The following is a 27,220-nucleotide window of genomic DNA, read 5'->3' on the forward strand; positions in this document are numbered from 1 at the left end:
AGGGTGCAAACAAACATACAATAAAACAGAAGGAGTAAATTCAGTATTTCATAGCAGAGTAGGATGACTATACCTAAAAAAATGTACTCTACTCAGGTGATGGACACCCGAAATATCCTGACTCGATTACCACACATTACCATACATGTAACAAAACTTCTCACCTACTCCATACATTTGCACAAAAACCAAAACTTTAAAATGTAGGACCCTGAAAGCATCAGATAGTTTTAGGAGAAAGATACTTACTTCACCAGAGGCCTGTGAAGCTCCATCTCCCTGATGATTTGGGGAAGAAGAATTGCTGGGGAGAAAGGAGAAAGAAGGAAATGATGATTTTTATAATACATATATGTTTTAATCAAGGCATTAAAAGCTGTTGCATTGTAACTATGCAAATTTCAAGTAAGGCAACAGTGGGAGACAGCTATGAAAGTCTGCAACAAAATGCAAGCGCAACAGCTTAGGGTGTGGACGTGATGACGAAATTAAGACACAGAAGACTGTGTCTTAATTTGTGCCTTCTTCATCTGTACTAGTAAGAAATTCAAGTTTTGTGAAACAAAAGGGCTTCCCCAATTATCTTCAGGGATGCCAAGGAAAATGAAGGATACACATTAATTTTTAAAAGTTAGGGGAAAAAATATGAAACATCAAATTAGATAGTTGAAAATAATTGCAAAAAAAATGAGCTACAAGAAATAGTACAATGATCCTAAGCAAAAATATAAAATGATACTCCTTTAAGTAATACATATATCCAAGATTGATGAGGGTGAATTTCAAGAGAACAAAAGAAATTAACTTGTACCACTATCCTTGTGCTTCTAAGTAAAATGAAATGAAAAACAGCTCCACAGGGAATAGGGCTACCTTCTGGCTCTTGAGCACCGACTCCTTTCTTAGCCCCCGTGCCTCAATTGCTTAGATTTATTATCTTGATTATTTATATCCTTTCTACCCATAAGAACTTAAGCTCCTTCAGACGGGGGTCTGTCTGTTTGGGCACTAATGTATCAGAACACTTAGAACAGTGCTGGGAACACAATAAGTTCTCCAGTCTACCAGTGAGTACATAAACTTACAGCTCACCTTTAAAGCCATAAGCATTTTCTAAGATTATTCAGACCGGACTGACTAGGAAACTATTCTAAGCCCTCAGACATGGTAACCTACTGGTCCTCTGGTCACTCCTCTAAGTTTCTGAGTCCAAGGGTATTTTTCTACTCTTAAAGCATAATAGCCTACATGACAACAAGCTGCCTTCTCAGTTTATCCATCTCCTCAGGGGGAGAGCACATTTTTGCTTGCTTTCTCATCAGACCTTGTCAGCATGACCGGAGAACCTTTTTGTGATCTTAGCTTTCATAATTTTCCTCCCCAACAAGAAACTTCCTAAAAATAGGGAACTTCTGATGCGAACTACTCTGCATTAGTTCTGCAGCAAAGCCCTTGAATGGAAAGCCTCCATGGGGTACCGCTGTACCTTCAAGATGCCCCAAATGCATTCTCTTGCTCCCACCCTGAGCTTACTCTAGACTCTTGCCAGTCAAGGCTGGATAACGAATAAAGAGTCCACCATTTCCATTTCTAAAACCACAGCAAGTCTGTAGAAACCGAAAGGTCTTCCTTTAAAGATTTAATTAAAAAAATAGCATATCTATTGGGAGAGAAAAGAAATACTGCAGAAAATAACCCATTTGATATAAGCATTACAGACAAGTGAATGAACTTAGTAATAAACTCACTTTGTCCCTCTCTCTCTACCTATAGACACTGTTAATGTTGTCTTTAATCTTACAAAGAATATATCTTGGCTATGTCTTGAAAATGGCCCCTTGTCTACAATTACCATAGTTGTGACTATGTAAGGCACAAGGGGCTCGGAGTAAAAAAGGCTGGTAGGTGAAGAAAAGACAATGATTGTCCTCTGCCACCAAGATACAGGATACTTCCCCTTACTGTTTCCTTTAGGTACAATACAAACAAAAGGCTGCTGTACATGGAGAGATGGGGAAATGAAGGCACATGAGCATTAGTTAGCTGCAGGCACACGATCACACAAACTAGATACCTGTCTGGGACACTGCAAGTGCTCTGCTGTGGGGAGGTGAAAGTGGGCGCTGGGGAAGGGCTGTTATTCACATAGGCTGTGGGGGCATCGGGCCACGGAGAACACTAAGGACAGAAACAGAAATAAATTAGTGATATGCTTTTAAAATATGTGGAAGAAATATTTTTGTAATTCACTCACTAACCAAATGCAAGATTATAAAATGCGAGACAGCTGACATTTATCAAGCAACCTCACAGACACATGTCAAATTTACTTCTGTGTGGCAAAGAAAAGTTTTACCTGCTGTGTGCATCTAGACACTGATTAATCTTAGAGAAGACCTAAAGTGATGACAGCAGCAAAAATTTATAAAGGCATTTAAAATATATGCTTAAGTATAATTGCTTTGAAGAGCTTTCTCCTCCCTCTTTACCAGTATCCTCTTTATCAGTTTCCCAACAGGCACCTATCAAGATTTAAGAATGGCGAAGACAAGAAAGGATTTATAAGCAACATCTGACATCACATGGTGACCTGAAACATGGCTCTGACCTAGCTAGTGCTCCTTTTGCCCTCTTCCCTAATGAGCAGCCTCACCAGTACCCATTTGCTTCTCTGATACCTCTAAAGGTTAATAATCCTCAAGACAGACCAGACAGGCCCAGCATCAAAATACATCAACTGTGTACAGTACTACATCTATCTCTATCTATCTGTCTGTCTGTCTGTCTGTCTGTCTGGTCTGTCTGTCTATCTAATCTATCTGTCTGTCTATCTATCTATCTGTCTATCTATCTATCTTTCTTTCTTTCTTTCTTTTATATTTTCTGGAAGGGTTATGGTGAACTTTAATATTTTTCAGCTCCAGGCAAAATTCTGACTAGAAACAGAACAAAGACACGGAGATACAATATTACAATTAGGAGGTTGAAAAAGTCAGTCAAAAGCATACTAAGCATGCCAGAGTAATCTCAAATACAAGTCTTCAGACTTGAGATACAGACATCACATGGTGTGATTTCACTTTACAGGTATTCTTTCTAAAAACCAATGTATCTGAGGACTCAGTTTCAAGGGTCCCCTTTCATAATCATCCTTCTCTCATTTTACACAAGAAAAGCATCACATCTAACTATAGCCCTGGGGTTTAAGACTCTCCCAGGCTGGACACGGTGACTCATGCCCCTAATCCCAGTGCTTTGGGAGGCCAAGGCGGTAGCCCAGGATAGCTTGAGCCCAGGAGTTCAAGACCAGCCTGGGCAACACAGTGAGACCCTGTTTCTACCAAAAAATAAAAACAATAAAATAAATATAATGAGGCCGGGCACGGTGGCTCACGCCTGTAATCCCAGCACTCTGGGAGGCTGAGGCGGGTGGATCACGAGGTCAGGAGATTGAGACCATCCTGGCTAACATGGTGACACCCCGTCTCTACTAAAAATACAAAAACTTAGCTGGGCGTAGTGGCGTGTGCCTGTAATCCCAGCTACTCAGGAGGCTGAGGCAGGAGAATCGCTTGAACCTGGGAGGCGCGGGTTGCAGTGAGCCGAGATCGTGCCATTGTACTCCAGCCTGGGTGACAGAGCGAGATTCCATCTCAAAAAAAATGAAAATAGATAAGTAAATATAATGAAGACTCTCCCAAAGCCAAGCTAAAGATAATAGGATTTAAAAAAAAAAAAAATAGCCAGGTATGGTGGTGCACACCTGTAGTCACAGCTACTTGGGAGTCTGAGACAGGAGAACTGCTTGAATCTGGGAAGGGGAGGCTGCAGTGAGCCATGACTACACCACTGCACTCCAGCTTGGGTAACAGAGTGAGACCCCCATCTTGAAAAAAAGGAAAGAAAAAGTACATAACTCTAATGACTAAGTTTTTCTGTAAGTCAGGTGATTTTCAATTATTTGCTATCAAAATAATTCAGGAGGATGGACCTATTGTCAACTGACATATATTGAAATAATCTAGTAGATCACATAAAAATGTCCCTGGGATTTTTGACAGATGATTCAAAAGGACTTCCAGGACCTGAATGACACTACCGAAAGAAAAAACAAAATTTCTCATATCTATAAAATTCTAGAAGTTATATTCTATCCTGTCTCATCATTCAAGATGCATTTCCAATAATATTTCTATTTTTACATTTAATAAATATTCATCAAAATCTGTAGGATTTGTTGTTTTGATAAATTGGTACTAATAAGAAGTTTTAAATATCTTGACTGAGTTAAGAGGCTATGGTCACAGCAAATTTTAAAAATTAAATTTCAATTTATGTAAATTTGTTGTAAGGCAATTTTTTTAGGGTGATCATTTAAAAATTTCAGTTTCATCATTTGAAGCCTCGGGAATAAAAAATAAAAATAAGAAAAAAATTTTTAAAGATTTTCAGGCATAAAACTATGTCATATTAGGATAAAATTTAAGGGGAGTGAAATACAAACATGAGACCAAGAAGGAAGAACAGAGTAAAATCTTGGATTTAATGAATTTTTTGAATGAACAATAGCAGTGGTCAAACTGCCATGGCATTTAGATTCCATAGGATGCACTTCAAGAGTAATGTCACAGTTTTATCTTAAATTGTAAACGCAAATCACCACCACGCCAGAACATTGCCTCCTTTGCAGCTATTTAAATTTATGATGAAAAAACTTTATGATGAAAACTTTCAGATGTCTATCTGGAAAGGTGCAAGTATATCCTTTTTCAAAATTCTTTTGAGGCCAGGTATGGTGGCTCATGCCTATAATCCCAGCACTTTCGGAGGCCAAGGTGGGAGGATCATTCTGAGGCCAGGAGTTGGGGATCAGCCTGAGGAACACAGCGAGAACCTGTCTCAAGTGTCTTGGATCACTTGAGCCAAGGAGTTTGAGGTTGCAGTGAACTTTGATCACACTACTGCACTCCAGGCCCAGGTGACTGGGCAAGACACTGTCTCTAAAAAAATTTAAAAATTATTTTGAGTAGGTAAGTGTCAAGACCACTGGTGTAATGGAGCTAAGAAACTGTGAAGCACACTGAGGGCAGAAATTAAGTCTCACCAATGGCTACAGGGGCTTAAAACGCTTGTCTGACATCCATCAAAAGCAATGGATACATGGAAAATAATCTCAACTACCCAATTATGTATCCCCTTAAAAAAGAAAAATGATTGCAGACTTATTACTTCTATTATCAGTCAGCTTTCAAAAAAGAAATCTAATTTAGCTGGAGAGCTTTAAATAAACTTATTGCATGGCATAGCAACTTTGCTATAAATTACATTTTACACAACAATGCCCATTCTTTTAAAAATTAGGGCCTTTTAAGCCAGGTGTGATGGCACACACACACCTGTGGTCCAACTACTCAGAAGTCTGAGGCAGGAGGACTGCTTGAGGAGATTGAGGTCAGCCTTGGCAATACAGTGAAAGCCCATCTCAAAAAAATAAATAAATAAACAACTAAAAAACTAGACCCTTGTTTTTCTTTCCACCTTACAAAGTATCACCTCCTCAGTTTACACTGTTTGATGAACCCAAGACCCTGTGGGCTGACTAGCAAATCTAATCATGGGTATCACACACTGTCACCTCACCTCTACTATCTGAAAGATTTTCCTGCTACAACATCCCCCTGCACATATAAAACATAACACAGCATAACATACATGTATAAATAATGTAAACCATTTAATATTAAAAGTATCAAGTCTCTCTAAACTTTTGGTAATTATTGCCAGCCATTTGAAGAAATGAAGCCATCAAAAAGCTTCAAGTTAGCATGGCAGAGTAATGCCGAAACACCAAGTTTACCAAAACTCCATAAATACCCATTTTGCTTTTAGATATTTAGATTCTTCTAACATTCGAAAAGCAAGCAATGGTGCAGTGCCTATGCTCCTGAATTCATAACGGCGCTAGCAATGCCTGGCCTGGGCTCATAGTTATGGTTTCGGTACACTGTGAACACAGTCCCTCCCCAGGTAAAGAATGATCACCCATTTTAGGCTGTAGAAATTGGCAGTCATCATTTGAGCCAATCATATACAGCTCAGAGATGAAGACCAACAGACACACTAAGAGTTTTGTTGTACGGCATCTCCTGGTAACCAACAGTAGTGACTATTCAGTGTGGCACCATTTCATTCGGCATCTTTTCGACTCTAACAGTAAGTCTGGATATCCCTTTTTACTGAAAGCCAATTGTAACTAGCCAAAAACTCTATGAAATGTTGGCCTTCCTTTGTAGGAATTTGAAGAAACATATGAAATTCTGCAAACTTTCCTTTTTAAGTGACAATCTGTACCCTGCATTTTTAAAAACAGGTTTTCAAGATGAGCTCTAACCACCCCTAGAAGCATCTGAACAAAATCAAATACAGCCAGGGCAGTAAGCAATACATGAGGAAGATGTGAAATCCCAGGCCAGTGAACTGCTGACGTTTTGCATACTTTAGACTTGAGTTAAGAATCATTAAGAATTTACCAACAGGTTTCCCATCTTCAGATTACCTCTGGGCTATAATGAATTTCTTTTATTTAGGAATTACCAGAACCCACTTCTTTATTAGTTAAATGGTTTATAACAGGAGAGGAAAAGTGAGTTGCCAGAATCCCCCCCAAAGAAGTTTACTAAGAACCATTGGTGGGTCTTCAGCTGAGAAATCAGAAGAGGATAAAAACAAAATTGCTGGGGCGGGTGTTTTAGGAAAGAATATACAGCTGTTTTAACAATCTTTGATTCAAATTTATTTAAACAACAAAAAAAAAGCCCAGTTAAAGAAAATGTAACGTGTGCTTCCAGTGGCACTAGGATGAGTACAATTTCAGTTTCATTGCATAGAGAAGCATTAAAACATTTTTATTCGATACTATAATTGGAAATGAGTTTCTTGTGATAGTGCTTGTGACAGTAACATTCAAAGTCTACATTTAACCACAGTAAATGTGATATGTGTAAGAATGAAAAATCCTCTGGTACTTTAATAGTGCAAAGACTGCAACAGTGAATACAGCAGTCACGAATACATATGATGACAATTATTTTAAATGATTCTTTAATGTTCTGTGTTTATATTTACTGAAGGTATGTAGCTGATCTAAGTTTGCAAAGCAGGATCATCGTTTGTGGACTAATAGATGAAGAGTCATGTCATAAAATAAAGATTTGCTATACTTAACTGGACAAAGCACATATTCAACCAGATGCCCCCTGACTGCATATTGGGGGGGGCCCAGGTCTAGGTGTAGCAAGGTACACTACTTTGGCCTGAAGCATTAATTCACAATGCAACTGCCAAGAAGAAACATGAATCCCATCAGAGTTTGTTTTTTTCTACCAGTGCTGCCAAACAGGCTCTTAGAAGCATAGACAGACACACATTTTTATACTACATGCAGAAAAATGTAACAAAGAACTGCACGTGTTAATGTCAAGCTTGCTGCCATCATCTAACTGTCCACAAAATTTTATCAAGTATACACATGAGAAAGCAAGACCCTTTTCAGTTACACAAAAATAATAGCTAATTTACTAAAGAAAGTATTTTCAATTAATTTCAGTGCTCTTGAAGGAGGTGTGTGTGTGAAGGAGAGAGAGGGAGGGAAGGAGGAAGGGAAGGAGTCAGGGAGGGAATACATATCTCTGAGTGTCTTTTTTTCCCTCCAAAACCACCCAATATGGTCAACATTGTTTTTTGCTTTGTTTTAAAGTGTTAGATTTAGGAAATTTTCCTCAGTGAGGAACAAACAGAAGCAGGAAGTCTAAACAAAAGCAAATTAAATCAAGACATGGACATCAAAAACAATTTTGGCTTTACTTTGCGGTGGAAGTTGGTCCTATATCTAACACTGCACAAGGTTTCTTGCACAATGAAAAGAGAAGCAGAAGTCCCTTACACTGCCTCGCTTTGCCAGAGAATCACCGTAGTCTGCTGGCAAAGTCCGCTTGCTGGACTTTTTCTGCTCATGTTCAACTGCATCTTCAATTATAGGCTCAAGCCTCATCTGGACAAACACCAAAGATTGGGATCAATGTCTTTTCATTATACAAAGAAAGATCTAACACCCTGTTTCATGTCTCTTCAGTCCAATTAAACAAATGCATGACTAACAGGATTCAAAGTTAAAAAAAATGCAAAACCCCAGCAGTGACAAAAATTGGACTTTCTAGGCTCCAACTTAAGTCTCTTGCCAACTTCAAAGTTTTTAAGGTCTGTTTCTAAGACCTCATTGGGATTTCAGCATCTTCATTTAAGATCCCACCCAGGAAACAGTCTATCAAAATCCCCAAATTTAAATATTTTCCCCAGAAATTTCACAGAGAATAACATGTCAAACTGCCACCCAATCTTCCCCAACCCTTTTGTAGCAAAACTCATCTTAGAAATAGACTAATATGCAACCTTTGCTTCTCTTCCAAAACCTAATGCTGTACTACATTACCTCTGTGAGGATTGTGGTATCATAGGACGGCTGATACTTTTCTTTTTCATGAGCTGTTCTCTTCTCCATCTTCTCTCGGTCAGTTTTTTGTTTCCTGTCTGCACCTTTAGGCTTAAAAACAAAGTATACTATTTCATCTATCAGGCTGCAGACACACAGCTTTACAGGCAAAACTGAGCCTTAATTACAGAAAACCCGGGTTCTCTGTCTTACCTTAAAAACTTTGATTTGGCAGCTAGCTGAGTGTAGATGATCTGTGTATTCTCCATTTTCATTCTGCTTAAAGGTGTCAACCTGGATCCTAAAGGGCACTCCCTTTTCACCTCCGTGCTTCCGTGGAGTAAATTCTGTGCTGATGCAGTGTACCTATAAAACGATTCAGGCTGAAATGGATTCAAAGAACTTCCACTGGTTATTTTTCTATTTTGTTCCCTCTTGAGTGACCTGACACCACTATAAATTCAAGATCCTTTAAAATGAACTCATCACACATATTAGCCAAATTATCTATGAACCTAATTGTTTTTAAGATATGGCTTCCCTTTCACAAATCCAACTGAGCCTCTCCAGACTTTCTGAGCTCTTGCCCATCACAGTGCCTCTCCTCTAATGCAGGACTTGGCTCCAGTCAGGGGTACAACACTACAGTAGCTTCCTATGTATACTGCCCACCTCCACCTTGGACTGTCTGCTCATCTCAGACCCAGGGTACTAAGCCCTGTTCAATCCACAGCAATCTTCACCTCATTGTTTAGAGCTTCTGTTGTTTGCCCTCTATTGCCATCACCCCTATTCTACCCAGCCAACCATCTTACTGCTGTTCCTACAGATGCCAATTTGTGATACTTTGCCTGGGGAAATTTTACAGTCCAGAAAACCCACTACCCATCCTATTCTGTATCCATCTAAACTCTTTGGTCAACTCTTCAAAGTCCATTCAGGATCCAGAGGGCAATACTCATCTTCCACCACTCCTGCCCTGTCTCCTAATACCCACCCTGGATGACAGCCTTAGGGTTTCACACAGAGTTAACAGCAAGACCTTGGTCATTTCTGACTGCTGCACATCCCCCTCTTCTAATGACTCACTATTAAAACTGATCTCTGCAATATGACAACACAACCTGATATGTAAAGCCAGGTCTTGTATCACTTTGATTTACTACATAACTAGTTGCCTTATAGACAAACACCAACAGTATGAGTTTACATCAATATTCAACGGATATAAACCATGCCCCCAGGGATTAACTGATGGAGAATAATATTGGTAGAATACCAAAATGCAAAATACAAATGATTTTTTACAGTTCATGCAAAGCATAGCTTATGAAGGCTGGTCAGCAAGTAAGTGGTCTTCCTTTTCTATATATTACCTACCTGGTAGTTTAAATTCCACCACATACAAATTTGAACATTGTGGGTATTAGAATCACTATTTTTTTTAAACACAGAATAATGATATTATAGTTACTTTTTAAGACTCATCTCTTAGAGACATGATATTTATGGATGAAATGGTATGCCTGAAACTTGCTTTAAAGTACTCTTAACAGGCTGGGCACAGTGGCTCACACCTGTAATCCCAGCACTTTAGGAGGACAAGGCAGGTAGATCACTTGAGGTCAGGAGCTCAAGACCAGTCTGGCCAATACGGTGAAACCCCCATCTCTACTAAAAATACAAAAATCAGCCAGGCATTGTGGTGCACACCTGTAATCCCAGCTACTCAGGAGGCTGAGAGATGAGAAGAGCTTGAATCTGGGAGGCGGAGATTGCAGTGAGCCGAGATCATGCCACTGTATTCCAGCCTGGGTGACAGAATGAAACTCCATCTCAAAAAAAAAAAAAAGTGCTCCAAGAATAACTAAAAGGGGGCGGAAACTACTAAAAACTGCTAAAGCCAGGTGATGGTTACATGGACAATTAGTCATCATTATTATCCTATTTGTAGAGGTTTGAATTTTTCAGTATTAGAATGTTTTTAAAATAATGCTAGAAGGAATTTTAAAACCTCAATCTTTTTTCAATCGTATCCTTTTAAATAGCAGCTTGTGTTCAAGAGAAATACATCTCATGAAAAATAGACATTTTCATTATTGGGACTACTAGTGGTAAAAATAACATTTGAATAATGCTTTACATATCATAGAATGTCTTCATATATGTTAGTTTAAAATAGGGTGAACTTACTAGATTAAACCTAACTATGTATATAGAAAGACACTACAACATAGTTTATAAATAGACATTTAAAGGAAATGATACTGTATCAAAAATCCAATCCTACCATGACCTAAATAACTAGGTTAGTAAGCTTCTAATAATGTAAAAATCCAAACCTGAATGAAAGCAGAGGTGCGTTTTGCTGGGTCCCACAGAAATTCAACCGCATTTAACTGGCTTGGATTCGTCCTTGTGTCAATTATTCCCACAGACATTGGAATATCTATGTTTTAAAAAGAAGTTACATAAAAACATCCACTTTAAATAACTTTAAAAACTTACAACTTACTATATTATGTTCTAATGAAATAACTGTAACTGCTTTGAACTCTGTCTTTCAATGGTCTCCATGATCAACTTCTTCAACATCGAAACCCACCCTAAACGAATATCATCGTTTCCCCTACCATGGTTTGTATTTCATTTTTTTTAAGAATATGATAAGGCTGAGCGCGGTGGCTCACGTAATCCCAGCACTTTGGGAGGCCAAGGCAGGCGGATAACCCGAGGTCAGGAGTTTGAGACCAGCCTGGCGAACATGGTGAAACCCCGTCTCTACTAAAAATACAAAAATTAGCCAGACGCAGTGGCGCATGCCTGTAGTCCCAGCTACTCAAAAGGCTGAGGCACAAGAATCACTTGAACCCGGGAGGCGGAGGTTGCAGCGAGCCAAGATCGCGCCACTGCACTCCAGCCTGGGCAACAGAGCGAAACTCCGTCTCAAAAAAAAAAAAAAAAAAAAGATAGATGGTTTACAATTAAATGGTTTTAAAATCATAAAATTCCAGGTTCACATTAGTTTAGCACCAAAAAGCTACTTGACGTTTTAACTATAAAAGAACTCTCTCGGTTCTTTATAATACGAGGATGGGAAAAAAATAAAAAGAAAATAATGTATATACATACATACATATATATGTATGTGTGTGCGTATGTATATATAGAAAACAACTCTCAAGACACAAGATCCTAGAGAGGCATGGTGGCGCGCGCCTGCAATCCCAGCTACTTGGGAGGCTAAGGCAGGAAAATCACTTGAAGACGGGAGGTAGAGATTGCAGTGAGCCAAGATTGTGCCACTGCACTTATCCTGGGCGAGAGAGCAAGGCTCTGTCTCAAAAAAAAAAAAAGACACAAAATCCACAAACACCAAAACTTTCCCCACACAAGTAATTCATGATGCCAACACAACACATTACTGGCTATAGCTAAACAATACCCTCATCTCCATGGGTCTTTTGATCACTGCCTGTACCTAAATCAAGAAGTCTGTCTCCTGGGCGATTCCACTTCCATCCTTCAAGTTGCTGATGCTCTGTGTATTGTAGCCGTCTGTCATGGAATACAACCCTTATGATGCTCTGTGGAATAAGTGCGGAAAATGAGTACTTTTAAACTGCTCCAGCTAAAATGCAGGACCATTTCTACTTCTTATGTGTTAACCTGTAGCAGTAGAACACATACAACTAGATTCTGTTTTAAACATTCTGTAAGTGAACTCTTTTGCCCTTGGATACCTGGATTACGGTACAATTATTTGGTGCAAAGAATTATAACTCAAAAACTAAAATTATAAATAAAATGGTAACTTAGGTATTGATTTTATAAAATGATTTGTTATTGCAATTCAAAATTAAGGTTCTTCCCACTAAAATTAATGAGCAAGAATTACATTCCTATAAAGAAAATACCAGATGCACACAGGAGTTATTAAAAATGAAAAGATGGAGACAGAGAAACCCAGAAACAATGGTAAAACTTTGTTAATTTAAAATAACAGTTAACAATTGAGTTTTCTGGCCGGGCGCGGTGGCTCACACCTGTAATCCTAGCACTTTGGGAGGCTGAGGTGGGAGGATCACGAGTTCAGGAGATTGGGACCATCCTGGCTAACACGGTGAAACCCCATCTCTACAAAAAATACAAAAAATTAGCCAGGCATGGTGGTGGGCGCCTGTAGTACCAGCTACTTGGGAGGCTGAGGCAGAAGAATGGTGTGAACCCGGGAGGCAGAGCTTGCAGTGAGCCGAGTTCGCACCACTGCACTCCAGCCTAGGTGACAGAGCGAGACTCCATCACAAAAAAAAAAAAAAAAAAAAAAAAAAAAAAAAAATTTGAGTTTTAAAAAAAAAGAACTGGCAAAAAACAAAAATCCGAAACACTGCCCGCTGCCTTGAAAAAGTGAACTTAGGCCAGGTGCGGTGGGGCTCATGCCTGTAATCCCAGCAGCCAATTAAAAGTAGCAATTTTTTTCTTTGAGATAGTTAAAGAGTACCATGTGGGAGACATTTATAGGGCTCAGTGGCTGCTTTATTCCCATCTTCCTTACCTGCACCCACACCTGCAGGGCCTGTCCAAGCAATTACCCAGCACCCACTTCACACCATCACCTGACCAGAGCAAAGCTCTCATAGTGATGGTGCATAGGCTAGTGGTGGCCCCTAAGACACCAATGCCAGTGGTTCACATCTGCTAGCCAGCTCGTCTCCAGAAAAAGGTACAGCACAGAAAATAGCACAATTCTAATTGTTCCATATTAAGAACCATACTAAATACACATATTCAGATGAAAACAGTATTAGAATACAGGTATTAGACTTCAGAGCTTTACTAAGCCCCATTCTAGAAGGTTGGACTAAAATACTAAAGAAGATAAAAGGAGGACCAAAGTTAGGAAATTACAAGATATATAAGAAAAATTCTAGCATTATATAGCTCTTTTAGAATTTGTCTAGCAGGTTTTCCAGTTTCTACCAGAAACCCCTACCCAAAAAAGAACGGAAAGGAAAAAAGAAAGGAATGAAAAGGAAGGGAGGAAGGGAAAGAAAAAGAAAGAGAGGGAGGAGGGCGGGAGAGAGGAAAGGAACTTCTTATATGAAACAGGGAGAAAATCTCATTATCTGAAAGTTCTCCCTAAAAGGAGATTGACTGCATTTTCAGAACTAGCAACATGTGATGGGGCCCTAACAATAAGACTAAAAGAAAAAAATAGGACAAAAAAAGACGAAAACAGAACAATCAGAGAAAGCACATTGTTAAATATGTTCAGCACATTCAAGAAGTTCCAAAGCACCTTCGCAAACCTATCACTTGATCCCCAAGGTTCCCCCCCAAATTTAAGTAGTATAGTCAAAGATCCTAAGGCCAGTAAATAAAACTCTAGAAATTTGAAGCATATGTTAGGGATTCTCTAGCTAAAAAAAGGATGTAATTTCCAAGAAATTCATCCTGCAGTCTTTGGTAGTAGCCAACAATAGCTCTTAATCCCAGACAAGCTTATAGAATATAACTGCATGCCTGGCACATCCACCAAAAATCACACAGCTGGCTTATCAAACAGAAGATGAAGCCAATGTAAAATGCTTTAAAAATTAACCCTTTTCAATCAGTGGGCTAAATATTTAGATACTGATGCCTTCAGAATAAGTAACCTTGTCTAGGTGGAATATACTAGTGTTATGTCAGCAAAATATTCACTGTGCATTTATAAGTTAATGGTTTTGCTACTAACAGTAGTTCATTACGTCATAATGAGGTGTCGTTTTTCCCTTAATTTATTTGCTTGCATTAATCTTGTATATTAAATGTTTTTACATGTTTTAATTTGGAAGTAAATACAAGGAAGTTGAACTTAAAGCAGTCATACAACTTTACCCTGCCATCCCAAGTTAATCTGACAGGTATTTTAACCAGCTTGCCAAAATATTTTAAACATTAGGTATCACCTATCAGACTAATTATTTCTAAATCCTACCACCTATTCAGGGAACTGCCCTGGAAAGCCAGCTTGTCTCCACTGATAAATGACAAAGACAATTGCTTCAGAATTGATTTTCTTCAATGCCTTGATGGACACTGAATTTTGGCATTTGGTCTGGATGTCAAAGTTTGTTATATTTTCCTCAGAACACTGAATGGTCATGAATGAAGAACTGAGTTAAAATTACAAATTAGTAAATTCTATAATCCAGCATACACAAAAAAAGCACAAGGGGAATAGATGAAACAAGTCTGGCAAATTGTGGAGAATGTTGAAGTTGGCATGAGAACTTATGAGAACTCATGATATATACCAGATATATTTATTATATACCACCATATGATGGATATATGTGGATTCATTGTACCATTCTCTTTACTTCTGGGTATGTTCAAATTTTACCATAATAAAAGGTTAAAAAAATTGTTCTAACATTTTTGGATCCAGTTTTAAAGACCTCAATATAGGGCCCATCAAATCCTACTAAATTTTATTATGGAGTTCACAATTAAAACAACTTTCCAACCCTTTTACACTGATACATTAACAAAAAAAAAAAACACAGAACAAAGAAAGACAAAAACAGAACAATCAGAGAAAACACATTGCTGAATATGTTCTGCACATTCAAGAAGTTCCAAAGCACCTTTGGTAACCTATCATTTGATCCGTAAGTAACCTTCCAGGTGCCCTCCAGGTACTGGGCAGCTGGCTTTCCCATACATGCCAAATTAGTTAACACACCAAATTTAGATTGCCTGAATCCAATTCCCACCACAAGGCTGCCCTTCCCATGCTTACCCACTAAAAAGGCAGATCCACAGAGGGCAGGTCTTTCCAATAGAATGCCCCTCCACACTGAGGGCCCAGCAGCACCTGGGCCCTGACATGCCACTCTGTGGGAAGATGGAAGGATCAAGAGAACTTGTCTCTTGCTAACACTTAGTTAGCCACATGAGGTTTTACCTTTCCCCAATTAAGATTCTTTCATTAACCCTGCCCTGTAATGCTATGGAATTTATAACTAGCCATGAGGTATGATGGATACAGGCTAGGAGGGGCCAGGGGGCAGGGATGGTTCTGAGGATACATCCTAAAAGAACAGGTTAGCTGGAAAACAGCTATGCCTCCTATACCTAGGATGACTGACTTCTTCATTCAGATACATGAGTAGGGTGAACAGAGATTTCTATTTTTTAAATGAAACTTTACAAGGTAAAGGATTTTTTAAAGTTTTATGCCAACATTGACATTCTTCCCCATATTATCTTTTACTTTTAGAGAGGCTTATAGGTTTTTGTTGTGGTGATGAGTTTTTTACCCCATAACTACAACTAACTTTTCTATTGCTCCTTGATTTCCAAGGGTCTTTCAAAATTACTCTACCCAATAACTGCTATAATTCCCATTTTACAGGTGAATAAACAAAATATAGCTCATAAAGTTAAAAAGTTGCAATACAACAATTATTGAAGTGAAATTAATTTTTTTTAAACAAAAACTCATTCAATCACAGCAATATCCATTGGGAATTAAAATGGACTGTCCTTACCTTTACTAATTTTCCACTGATCTCAGGCATATCACCCATTTTCCGATTATCCAGCATCCGAATTTCATATGACTGACCTATTTAAAGAAATTGTGTATAAAAAACAATCCTTATAAAGAACATCACTTTGCTTAACATAATTCAAAATGCATGTTTCTCAGAACATACATTACACAATGATAGTTTGTTAATTTGCTACGGAAGCAAATTCAGGTTGATCCTTCTCTTCCCTGAAAATCACACCAACCTTCTGTTCTAACATTATTACAGGAGACAAGAGTTTCTCTGTCAATTTATCTTCATCTGCCACTCTCTTACACTAAACTTTTATTATGCTTGCATTACCTAAGACTAATTTTTGTAACAGCTTTTCTGAGATATAGTTTACATACCATAAAATTCACATTTTTAAAAAGTGTGTAATTCATTGGTTTTCAGTATAGTCAGAGTTGTGCAACCATCACCACTACCAGTTTTAGAACACTCGCATCATCCTAAGAAGAAACCTCTATTAGTCACTTCCCATCCCTCCCCCACCCCCCACCTGGCCAACTGCTAGCGATCACCAATCCACTTTCTGTCTCTACGATTTGCCCACTCTGGATACTTTCATAAACAGAATCATACAATATGTGGGTATTTGTGCCTTGCTTTTTAAACTTAGCATAATGTTGTCAAGGTTCACCCATATGTAGTATATATCAGTCCTTTTTATTGCCAAATAATATTCACTCCTTTTTATTGCCTAATACTATTCCACTGTGTAAAGACTAAACCAAATTTTGTTTATCCATTCATCAGCTGATGGATATTTGGGTTGTTTCCACTTTTAGTGTTTATTAGAAAACACAGATATTCACACATCAATCTAGATAATTAGGAAAATCCTGCTGTAAAAAAATTAATAATGTACTCCAAATCCACAAAAAATGATTTCTGGATTATCTGTTATTAAATAATAAAAATGACAGTATAATTTGGCATGCAGAAAATCAGTAAAAATTAAAGAATGCTTATAATATCACATGAAGTTGAGAATCTTTATAACTACCAACACCTTGTCCATACTCCCAGGGGGCTTACAGAAAAATATACAAAGGATTCTAGATTATAGGGTCAAAATTCAACAAGGGGTTATCAAAATACAACTACATCACTCCAAGGCTGGTGAAGGAAAACAGCATATATATAGTCTGCTACAAAGAAAAGTTGCTTACATTCATTCAACAGACAGAGAAACACTAAAAAACACCTGTATGGGAAGAGACATTTTTAAAAAGTTAAACTAAGACACAGATTGGAAGAAGATATATGCACTATATTTAACAATGGATCTATATTCTGAAAACAGAAATAATTTTCAAAATGAAGAATATAAAGTTTTGAAAAATACACCATTTATGTTTAAAATTACACTCAACCTCACAAGAATTTAGGAAATAAAAATCAACAAAAGGTTTATGCTGATTATCAGATCAATAAGAAACATTAATTTTTATTTATTTATTTATTTTGACAGGGAGCTTCGTTCTGTCGCCCAGGCTGGAATGCAGTGGCGCAATCTCGGCTCACTGCAACCTCCACCTCCCAGGTTCAAGCAATTCTCCCTGCCTTGGACTCCTGAGTACCTGGGATTACAGGTGCCCGCCACCACGCCCAGCTAATTTTTGTATTATTTTTTAGTAGAGACAGGGTTTCGCCATGTTGGCCAGGAAAGTCTTGAACTCCTGACCTCGGGTGATTCACCTGCCTCAGCCTCCCAAAATGCTGGGATTACAGGCGTGAGCCACCGCACCCAGCCATAAGAAGTATTTAATTAGGCTGGGTGCAGGGGCTCACGCTTGTAATCCCAGCACTTTGGGAGCCCGAGGCGGGCAGATCACCTGAGGTTGGGAGTTCGAGACCAGCCTGACCAACATGGAGAAACCTCATCTCTACTAAAAATACAAAAATTAGCTGGGTGTGGTGGTGCATGCCTGTAATCCCAGCTACTTGGGAAGCTGAGGCAGAAGAATCGCTTGAACCTGGGAGGCGGAGGTTGCAGTAAGCTGAGATTGCACCGCTGCACTACAGCCCGGGCAACAAGAACGAAACTCTGTCTCCAAAAAAAAAAAAAAAAAAAAATTGCTAACAAATGTCCAGTATCCCTAGAAGAAAAAAATGAGCAAATGAAATGGACATGTGGGTTCACAAAAGGAAATGCCAACAGTTCTTAAACATATTGAAAGACAACTTCCATTAGAGAAATGCAAATTAAAACCACACTGAAATCATTTTTCACCTATCAGAACAGTATAAATCCCTCAGTTTTCTGCTGTATTAGATGTAAAGTGTAACAGAAAGAAGAGTTGAGGATTACTCCTGATTTTTGATCAAGGAATTGAAGAAGAGTCACCATTTCCTGACCTCAAAGACAGCCAGGAGCTGACTTGAGGCAGAAAAATCAAGAGTTGGCCAAGTGGAGTGGCTCACACCTGTAATCCTAGCACTTTGGGAGGTCAGGGCAGGCAGATTACTTGAGGTCAGGAGTTCAAGACCAGCCTGACCAACATGGTGAAACCCCGTCTCTACTAAAAATACAAAATTAGGCCGGGCGCAGTGGCTCACACTTGTAATCCCAGCACTTTGGGAGGCTGAGGTGGGCGGATCACGAGGTCAGGAGTTTGAGACCAGCCTGGCCAACACAGTGAAACCCCGTCTCTACTAAAAATGCAAAAACTAGCTGGGCATGGTGGCAGGCACCTGTAATGCCAGCTACTCCAGAGGCTGAGGCAGGAGAATCGCTTGAACCTGTGAGGCGGAGGTTGCGGTGAGCCGAGATCGCGCCATTGCACTCCAGCCTGGGCAACGAGAGGGAGACTCCATCTCAAAAAAAAAAAAAAAAAAAACCAGAAGAAAAGAAAAGGCTCTATAACACTTGCTACGCTTAAAGTGGTTTCTCTGTTGGAAACTATTATATTCTTCAATGGTAATATCCATTGAGAGAACAACCAGACTTTTAGAAATTTCCTAATTTGTCCCCAATCCATAATTTTTAATACCACGGCTTCCTGAAACAACAGTCTAGGTTGTAACTGAAATATAAAGAAGGATCCAGTATTAACGAAATATAAAGTTAATATAGTCCAACAGTAATATTCTGTGAGATGCTAGTCCTATTTTTAGCTTTATTTTCTCAATTTACTTTTCATGTTTTATTTTTTGTTCCATTTTTGGCTCAGAAATGCAAAAATTCTGCCAGAGTTGAAAAATATAACTGTTGTGATTCATGTCCCCACCCACCTTTGAAGACACATACTCTAGTCTAGCTTCATCAAATGGGACTCCAGGGCAACATGGAGCCCAAGATGTGACAGCCCCCACTTTGCTAAATTCAATGCTTTAGAAACCTTATTTCTAAAGTCCTATTCCTATCATGAAACTTTAGTAACATGAACTGAAACTAACCAGGAGGAAATCTACTGTTGTGAAAAATGAAACTAAGCAAAAAGAACTTTCTGAAATATTTAACGGAATTCTTAATCCAATAAACATGCTGTTTCTAGGGCCTTATAGCTGTACTTTATTAACATTCTTTTTTCTTTTTTGAGACAGAGTCTCACTCTATTGCCCAGGCTGGAGTACAGTGGTGCAATCTGGGCTCACTGCAACCTCCCTCTCCCAAATTCAAGCAATTCTCATGCCTCAGCCTCCCAAGTAGCTGGGATGACAGGTGTGTGCCACCATACTGGCTTTTTTTTTTTTTTTTTGGAGACGGAGTCTCACACTGCCGTCAGGCTGGAGTGCAGTGGCACAATCTTGGCTCACTGCAACCTCCGCCTCCTGGGTTCAAACGGTTCTCCTGCCTCAGCCTCCTGAGTAGCTGGGACTACAGGCACGTGCCAGTACGCCCAGCTAATTTTTGTATTTTTAGTAGAGACAGGGTTTCACCATGTTGGCTAGGATGATCTCGATCTCTCGACCTCGTGATCCACCCGCCTCTGCCTCCCAGAGTGCTGGGTTTACAGGCGTGAGCCACCATGCCCAGCCTAATTTTTGTATTTTTAGTAGAGATGGGGTTTCACCATGTTGGCCAGGCTGTTATCGAACTCCCAACCTCAGATGATCCACCCTCTTCGGCCTCCCAAAAATGCTGGGATTACAGGTGGGTTAATTAACATTCTTAGCAGCGTATTCTCCAAGTAGAATTTGGTCTCCAAATGAAAATGTATTTGGGGACTAACAAGGAGAAATTCTTTTCATTTGAAGAGTTAGGGGCTGATCCAGCAGTAGCAAGTCAGCAAGGGGGTAAGATCAGAAGTCTCAGTCATATTTATCAGGTGTGGAAGCATCACAGGCTCAGCCCCCAGCTGTTAAGACAAAAGGCAGCCTATTCCAGCCAGATCTCTGCCCAAAGGGAAAGCCAGCTATGTGTACTCCACCCTCTGGTGGCTCCATTTTGGAACTACAGTTTTTACTCTAGAGTTAAAGTCAGGGACTTAACTCCTCTTCTTATTCAGGCATAACCAGGGAAACACAGATACAGGTTGCTTTTTTTCTTGCAGGGGGCGGGGGCAGGGGACTGGAGTGCAGTGGTGCAATCTTGGCTCACTGCAACCTCCACCTCCCAGGTTCAAGTGATTCTCCTGCCTCAGCCTCCAGAGTAGCTGGGACTACAGGCGTGCGCCACCATGCTCAGCTACTTTTGTATTTTCAGTAGAGATGGTTTCACCACATTGGCCAGGCTGGTCTTGAACTCTTAACCTCACATGATCTGCCCGCCTCAGCCTCCCAAAGTGCTGGGATTACAGGCATGCGCCACCGCACCCAGCCTTAAACACAAATAAGTTTTTAAACTCAGTCCCTCTGAGGTTCAAAAAGAACTCAAAAAATGACACTAAGACATCAGTACAACTAGGAAAACTTGCTCCAATTTCTACTGACAAAGTGAAGACTATACCAAATTTGATTTTTATTTTCTTTACAGCATTACATAGTGGCAAATATTCTTCATCAAGAATGACCATTTCGGCTGGGCGTGGTGGTTCACACCTGTAATCCCAGCACTTTGAGAGGCCAAGGTGGGTGGATCACTTGAAGCCAGGAGTTCGAGCCTGACCAACATGGTAAAACCCCATCCCTACTAAGAATACAAAAATTAGCCACACATGGTGGCGTGTGCCCATAGTCCTAGGTACTCCAGAGGCTGAGGCAGGAGAATCCCTTGAGCCTGGGTGGCAGAGGTTGCAGTGAGCAAGACTGCATCGTTGCACTCCAGCCTAAGAGACAGAGTGAGACCCTGTCTCAAAAAATAAATAAATAATAAAATTAGAAAGAAAAAGAAAAGCGAGTCTAGTGAGCTGAAGATACTTTGCTAGTCTGGATCTTTGTTTGTCTTATTACTTTAAATTAGCAAGCTTCTATTATTCAGTAGACAAAGAGGTAGGGTGAAAGATACTCAGAAATGTCTCAGTCTGGTCCAATCCTTGTCCAAATCTAGAAAAAGCTATGAATCCTCTCATTAGAAAAATATACCTTTAAGGACTACATCCCACCTACTCAGAAGGCCTGAGGCAGGAGGATTGCTTGAGCCCAGGAGTACAAAAACAGCCTGGGCAACATAGCAAGATCCTGTCTCTAAAAACAAACAAATAAAAGGAAAAGAAAAGAAGGGAGGAGGGAGGAAGGAAGAAAAAAAGGCCAGGTTCAGTGGTTCACACCTATAACCCCAGCACTTTGGGAGGCCAAGGCAGGAAGATCGTTTGAGCCCAGGAGTTGGAGATTAGCGTGGGCAATGAATAGTGAGATCCGCCATCTCTACGAAAATTTTTTTTAAAAATTTGCCAGGCATGGTGTCCTGTGCCTGTAGTCCCAGCTACTCAGGAGGCTAGGGTGGGTGGATCACTTTAGCCTGGGAGGTCAAGGCTGCAATAAGTCATGATTGTACCACTACACTCCAGTCTGGGTGACAGAGCAAGACCAAAAAGAGAGGGAGAAAGAAGGGAGAGGGGGAGGGAGAGGAGGAGGGGGGGAGAAAGGGGGAGAAGAGAAAGGGAGCAGAAAAAGAAAAGGAAGGGAAGGAAGAAAATATACATTTATAGAAAATTAAAAACTTGTTTAAGGATTCATGGAAAATTTTGGGTTTAAAACTTTTTGTCAAGATGATAAATGCTAAGATACAGTCTGTGCAAAGCACAACACACTATTATATATGATACTCATATAGGTATTATTTTGAAAGTTATTATAATTTCTTTTAAAAGGGTACATAAAAGTACAATTCCTTTAAAATTACTCAAAAAAAAGTTTTTTTTTTTTTTTTGAGACAGAGTCTCGCTCTGTCACCCAGGCTGGAGTGCAGTGGTGTGATCCTGGCTCACTGCAACCTCTGCCTCGAGTTCAAGTGATTCTCCTGCCTCGGCCTCCTGAGTAGCTGGGACTACAGGTGTGTGCCACCATGCCTGGTTAATTTTTGTATTTCTAGTAGAGACGGGGTTTCACCATGTTGGCCAGGATGGTCTTGATCTCCTGACCTCATGGATCCGCCCACCTTGGCCTCCCAAAGTGCTAGGATTACAGGCGTGAGCCATCGCGCCCGGCCCATATTTTTTAAAATTACTAAAATGTACGTTGTTTTAAACATGTCTACATATACAGTTCAGCTTTCTACCTTTTTTCTGAAAAGACTAGAAAAAATCAAGAAATAAATGAACACAATTCCAGAACCAAGAAAATACTCAACATTAATACTGCAGTAAGCAAAATAAAGGACAAGAAAATCACCTGCCCTTACATTGATTATATTCAAGTGAGGTATCACCTGAGAAAGAGGCACAAGGGAGCCTGCTGGAGTACTGGAAAAGATGGAAATAGGTAGTAGTTTCAAGGGAATATATATGTAAAAATTCATTAAGATTTGTGCACATTACTGTAATACTTCAAAAAAATTTTGTTAAAACCTAAGCTTTCCAAATGGACACTGAGCAAGGTAATTAACTGCTCTAAGTTTAATCTATAAATGAATAAATCTCTCCTGGAGTTACTGTGAGAACTGAATAAGGTTAACACATGTATTTAGTACAATGCTAGATGCACAGTATCAATTAATGTCAGTCTACTATATCACTACTACAGATGGTGGATTATGACTTTTATCGATATGAAATATCTTTATCTGGTTTAAGAACAACCATGATAAATTATGGGCATTCCCCCAGGCCAATAAATGCACATCCTACATGTTGCTTTAAACAGGGTGTATATGTGTACTAATTCATTCCATGGTATGTATGTAACAGAACTTAATCGACTATGCCACAAGTAAGGAAAATTCAGATTATTTCCTTTTTTATCTTTAGAAATAAAGTTACAGTGAATATCCTTGCCCCTACATTGTTTCTTCTGTTATTTTTATGTCTACAACAGATTACCAAGTAAGTTCTTAAGGTTCTTTCAAATATAAAACTTAAGTCTCAAATAAGTGATTGCCTATCCAAACACTAAATATAAAAACAAACAGGGAATTGTCACAAGTGCCAGAGACAGGACTACCTGAAGGTAAAACCTTATAGATTCTAAACTTATATATCAAATGAAAAGGTAGAAATAAGTTATTCTTCCACATTTCAGATTAATCACATGTAAAAGTCTAAAATCTATTGCTCTTTCCAAAACTTTGAGTAAAAATTCTATTTAATGACAGAAAAATAAACACTATATACTCAAGTGAACAGATGTATAATTCTAATTTTTTGAAAGAAAATGTATATACATTCAAGAAACAGACCAAAAATGTTAGTCAATTTTTGGCATTATCCCTTCACATATTTCCCAGTTTTTCTACAATGAGCATATAACAGTAAAAATGTTCAAAAAATTGTTTAAAATCAGAATTCAACCTGCTTTCAGTATATGTATCCAACAAATTAATTCCTGCATTCAAAATACTTTTGTTTACAGGGGTAAGTCACATCAGCCTGTGCCCAAACTGCAAAGGGCAAACTCTCCTCTTTCCAAAGATAAACTCGGCCGGGTGCAATGGCTCACGCCTGTAATCCCAGCACTTTGGGATGCCGAGGCAGGCGGATCACTTAAGGTCAGGAGTCTGAGACTAGCCTGGCCAACATGGTGAAACCCTGTCTACTAAAATTACACAAAATTAGCTGGGTGTGATGGTGTGTGCCTGTAATCCCAGCTACTTGGGAGGCTGAGGCACGAGAATTGCTTTAACCTGGGGGGCGGAGGTTGCAGTGTGCCGAGATTGCGCCACTGCACTCCAGCCTGGGCGATAGAGCAAAACTCAGTCTCAAAAAAAAAAAAAGGTAAACTACCCCCACATCTCTATTTTCCCTCCTTCCCCACCAACCCTTTCATATCACTGAAATGTAACACTCTGACATAAACTACAAACAAGATATAGGGGATAAAATTTGATGTTTATTTAGCCACAGACTCCACCCTGGTGCAGCTTAAGTCTATTTTCAGCACAGAACTGCTTCATGTTCAAAATCCAGGTTCCTTGCTAGCTGGACTTCTGATTCATTCTCAAGTTCCATATTGAAATCACTGTCCCTAAAAATAACTGACTTACTTTCCTACTTGCTAGTCCTTTGGATTATGTCTTAAAAATCCTGTAATAAATGTTCCTCCTCAGACCCTCTTTAATGCAAATCAATTTACACAAACTGTACTTCAGCTGCTCACAGTAAAATTCCTACAATTTTCATTAAGTTGTAAAATTTAAGAAAAAGAACCTAACTTTTAATTATTATCAATAATCTAGGCTACAATGCCAAAATATTATTTTGTATTTCTGTAAATTCTTACATGTCAAATGTGACATAACCACACTAACCTTGGTTCAAATAAGTAAGCGTTTCATCATGCAGTTTTACTGCTGGTGACGTTGCAGCACACATCACATACTGAAAGGGTGGGTGCTCTGTTTCACCATCCAATGGAAGGCTGGAATCTTCCTGCTTGAAAATGGGCAATGCCAAGACATCACTGAAAAGCAAAAAATCAACACTGACCTTACTTTGGGTTTGAAATATTTGTCTACAGCCATATCATCCTGAATGCACCCAATCTTGTCTGAAATATTTAAAAGCATATAAACATTTAGGGATAGTTTTTTTTTTAATTTAAGATCAGAAATTATATGTAGAATAAAAGAACTATTAATGCTGTGTGGTTCATCTAAAGGATGGCATTAACAACCCCTATCTCGGGGTGGGAAGTGGGGGAGGGTGGCAGGGCAGCTCTGAATATATATATATATATATATATATATATATATATATATATATATATATCACTTTAAAAAATTCTTTTAAAACTTTAAGGTCCAGATTCTTTCTATAAAAAAAAAGCAAGTCAAGAGTACATAGCTACTTGATTTGAAAGGCAAGAAATAATACTGCTGCCAAAGGTAGGTCACACTTGACACCATGGAATTACAAAGAAGCATCTGATTAAAATGGGGTTTTACAAAAAGTTCCCTGCTGTGCCTTGGCAAGTGTTAAGAACATAAAGCTTCATGCCTAATCTAAAACAATGGCTCCTACTGAGAGGTAAACAGGAGCAGCAGCAGTCGCAGCAGCTGCTATTCTCCCCCCAAGAATAACCTGGGGCACTGATTGGGAGAATGATGAGGGGTCTTCTGGGACACTGTCTTTATTGGATGTTGTTTGGTTTTAACAGCTTTATTGAAATATAATTTACATATCATAAAGTCACCCTTTTAAAGTCTGAAATTCAGTGGTTTTAAGTATATTCACATCATCAGTATCTAATTTGAATTCCAAAATATTTTCTCCCCTCAAAAAGAAATCCCATACCCATTAGTAGTCACTCACCATACTATCCCAGACCCACTCAGCCCCTGGCACCCACTGATTTGTTTTCTATCTCTACGGATTTGCTATTTGGGACATTTAAATGGAATCATATGACTATGTGGTCTTTTGTGACTGGCTTCTTTCACTTAGCATGTTTCATGGACCATCCGTGTTCTAACATGTACCAATGCTTCATTCTTTTTAATGGCTCCATTCCATTGTATAGACATACCGTATTCTGTATCCATTCAGATGATGGCCATCTGGGTTGTTTCCATTTTTTAGCAATTATGAATCATGCTGCTATGAACACTTTTCTATGTTTTTGTGTAGATAAATTCTGCTAAGTATACACCTGGAACTGGAATTACTGGATCACATGGTAACTCTGTTTAACTTTATTTTACTTATTTTATTGGAGACAAAGTCTCACTTTGTCACCCAGGCTGGAGTGCAGTGGTGCTATCTTGGCTCACCACAACCTCTGACTCCTGGGCTCAAGTCATTCTCATGCTTCCGCCTCCCAAGTAGCTGGGATTAGAGGCATGTGCCACCACACCCGGGTAATTGTATTTTTAGTAGAGACAGGGTTTCGCCATGTAGGCCAGACTAGTTTCAAACTCCTGGCCTCAAGTGATCCGCCCGCCTCAGCCTCCCAAAGTACTGGGATTACAGGCGTGAGCCATCACGCCCCGCCTCTGTTTAACTTTCTGAGCAACTGCCAAGCTGTTTTTCAAAGTGGTTGCAATAATTTTACATTTCTCCTATTAATGTATGGAAGGTGATTATTTGTTTTTGAGATAATGATCTGAGCTGTACGTTTGTATCTTAACTTTTCTATACTCATTCTTCAATAAAAAGTAAAATGATAACAGTAGCAACAACAAAACATCAAATGAATAACTACTGTATCAACACCAATAATAGGGACTTGTCTGAACTGCTTATTTTCTCTTTTTTTCCTACAAGCTGTTCACTCAGATACTTGGGTAGCCAGGTCAATTCAATTCAATTCAAAAACAGAATGTGAAAACAAGTGAAATGGGACGGAAACCCTGGGAGAGAACGTTATCCCACCAGTAGTCCCTACTCCCCCCATGCATTTCTATTAAAGCACTGTGCTGATTTTCAAAGATACTAACTATCCACTAATTCTCCCTCTCTTATTTATACCCAGGAATTGTCAAAACACTCCTACGTACACAAGTAATAACCAAGGATCACACGGTTAGCAATGGTCCCAACACTCCCACAGAGTTCTCTCAACACCTTGACCTAGGGATTTTGCCCCACCTAAGCTCCTGCCTTGGGGGCAGATATAAAAACTTTTCAGAAGACTTCAGGCCAGGAGCAGTGGCTCACACCTATAATTCCAG

The 27,220-nt window shown here is 39.2% G+C and overlaps 2 protein-coding genes and 1 non-coding gene across 14 annotated transcripts in view; 2 read left to right on the forward strand and 1 right to left on the reverse strand.

Moving 5' to 3' along the window:
• Positions 1-3,342, forward strand: part of FBXL2 (F-box and leucine rich repeat protein 2) — a 126,643-nt gene extending 123,301 nt beyond the window's left edge. For all 4 annotated transcript variants that reach the window (XR_678860.4, XR_002943098.3, XR_010155565.1 and 1 more), the window contains one exon: positions 2,508-3,342. The gene's annotated coding sequence lies outside the window, so the exon portion shown is untranslated. The remainder of the gene's footprint in view (positions 1-2,507) is intronic.
• The window catches only part of UBP1 (upstream binding protein 1), a 52,120-nt gene that overhangs the window by 12,407 nt on the left and 12,493 nt on the right, over positions 1-27,220 (reverse strand). For 5 of the 9 annotated variants that reach the window (XR_010155560.1, XR_010155561.1, XR_010155559.1 and 2 more), the window contains 9 exons: positions 24,860-25,011; positions 16,027-16,103; positions 11,970-12,075; positions 10,831-10,937; positions 8,702-8,854; positions 8,489-8,599; positions 7,943-8,050; positions 2,075-2,178; positions 250-304 (listed from right to left, as the gene is read on the reverse strand). Coding sequence is in view for 5 of the 9 variants with exons in the window: in XM_063806698.1 (XP_063662768.1) it covers positions 250-304; positions 2,075-2,178; positions 7,943-8,050; positions 8,489-8,599; positions 8,702-8,854; positions 10,831-10,937; positions 11,970-12,075; positions 16,027-16,103; positions 24,860-25,011 (973 nt within the window). In the remaining 4 variants the exon portion in view is untranslated. The remainder of the gene's footprint in view (positions 1-249; positions 305-2,074; positions 2,179-7,942; positions 8,051-8,488; positions 8,600-8,701; positions 8,855-10,830; positions 10,938-11,969; positions 12,076-16,026; positions 16,104-24,859; positions 25,012-27,220) is intronic. The other 4 variants (XR_010155562.1, XM_063806697.1, XM_063806696.1 and 1 more) reach the window with 1 other exon arrangement.
• Positions 13,419-13,480, forward strand: LOC112208801 (U7 small nuclear RNA). Its single transcript, XR_002943360.1, has one exon. It is a non-coding gene; the product is annotated as a U7 small nuclear RNA (small nuclear RNA).

The sequence above is a fragment of the Pan troglodytes genome, chromosome 2 (genome assembly GCF_028858775.2).
Source record: "Pan troglodytes isolate AG18354 chromosome 2, NHGRI_mPanTro3-v2.0_pri, whole genome shotgun sequence".
NCBI classification, from domain to species: domain Eukaryota; kingdom Metazoa; phylum Chordata; class Mammalia; order Primates; family Hominidae; genus Pan; species Pan troglodytes.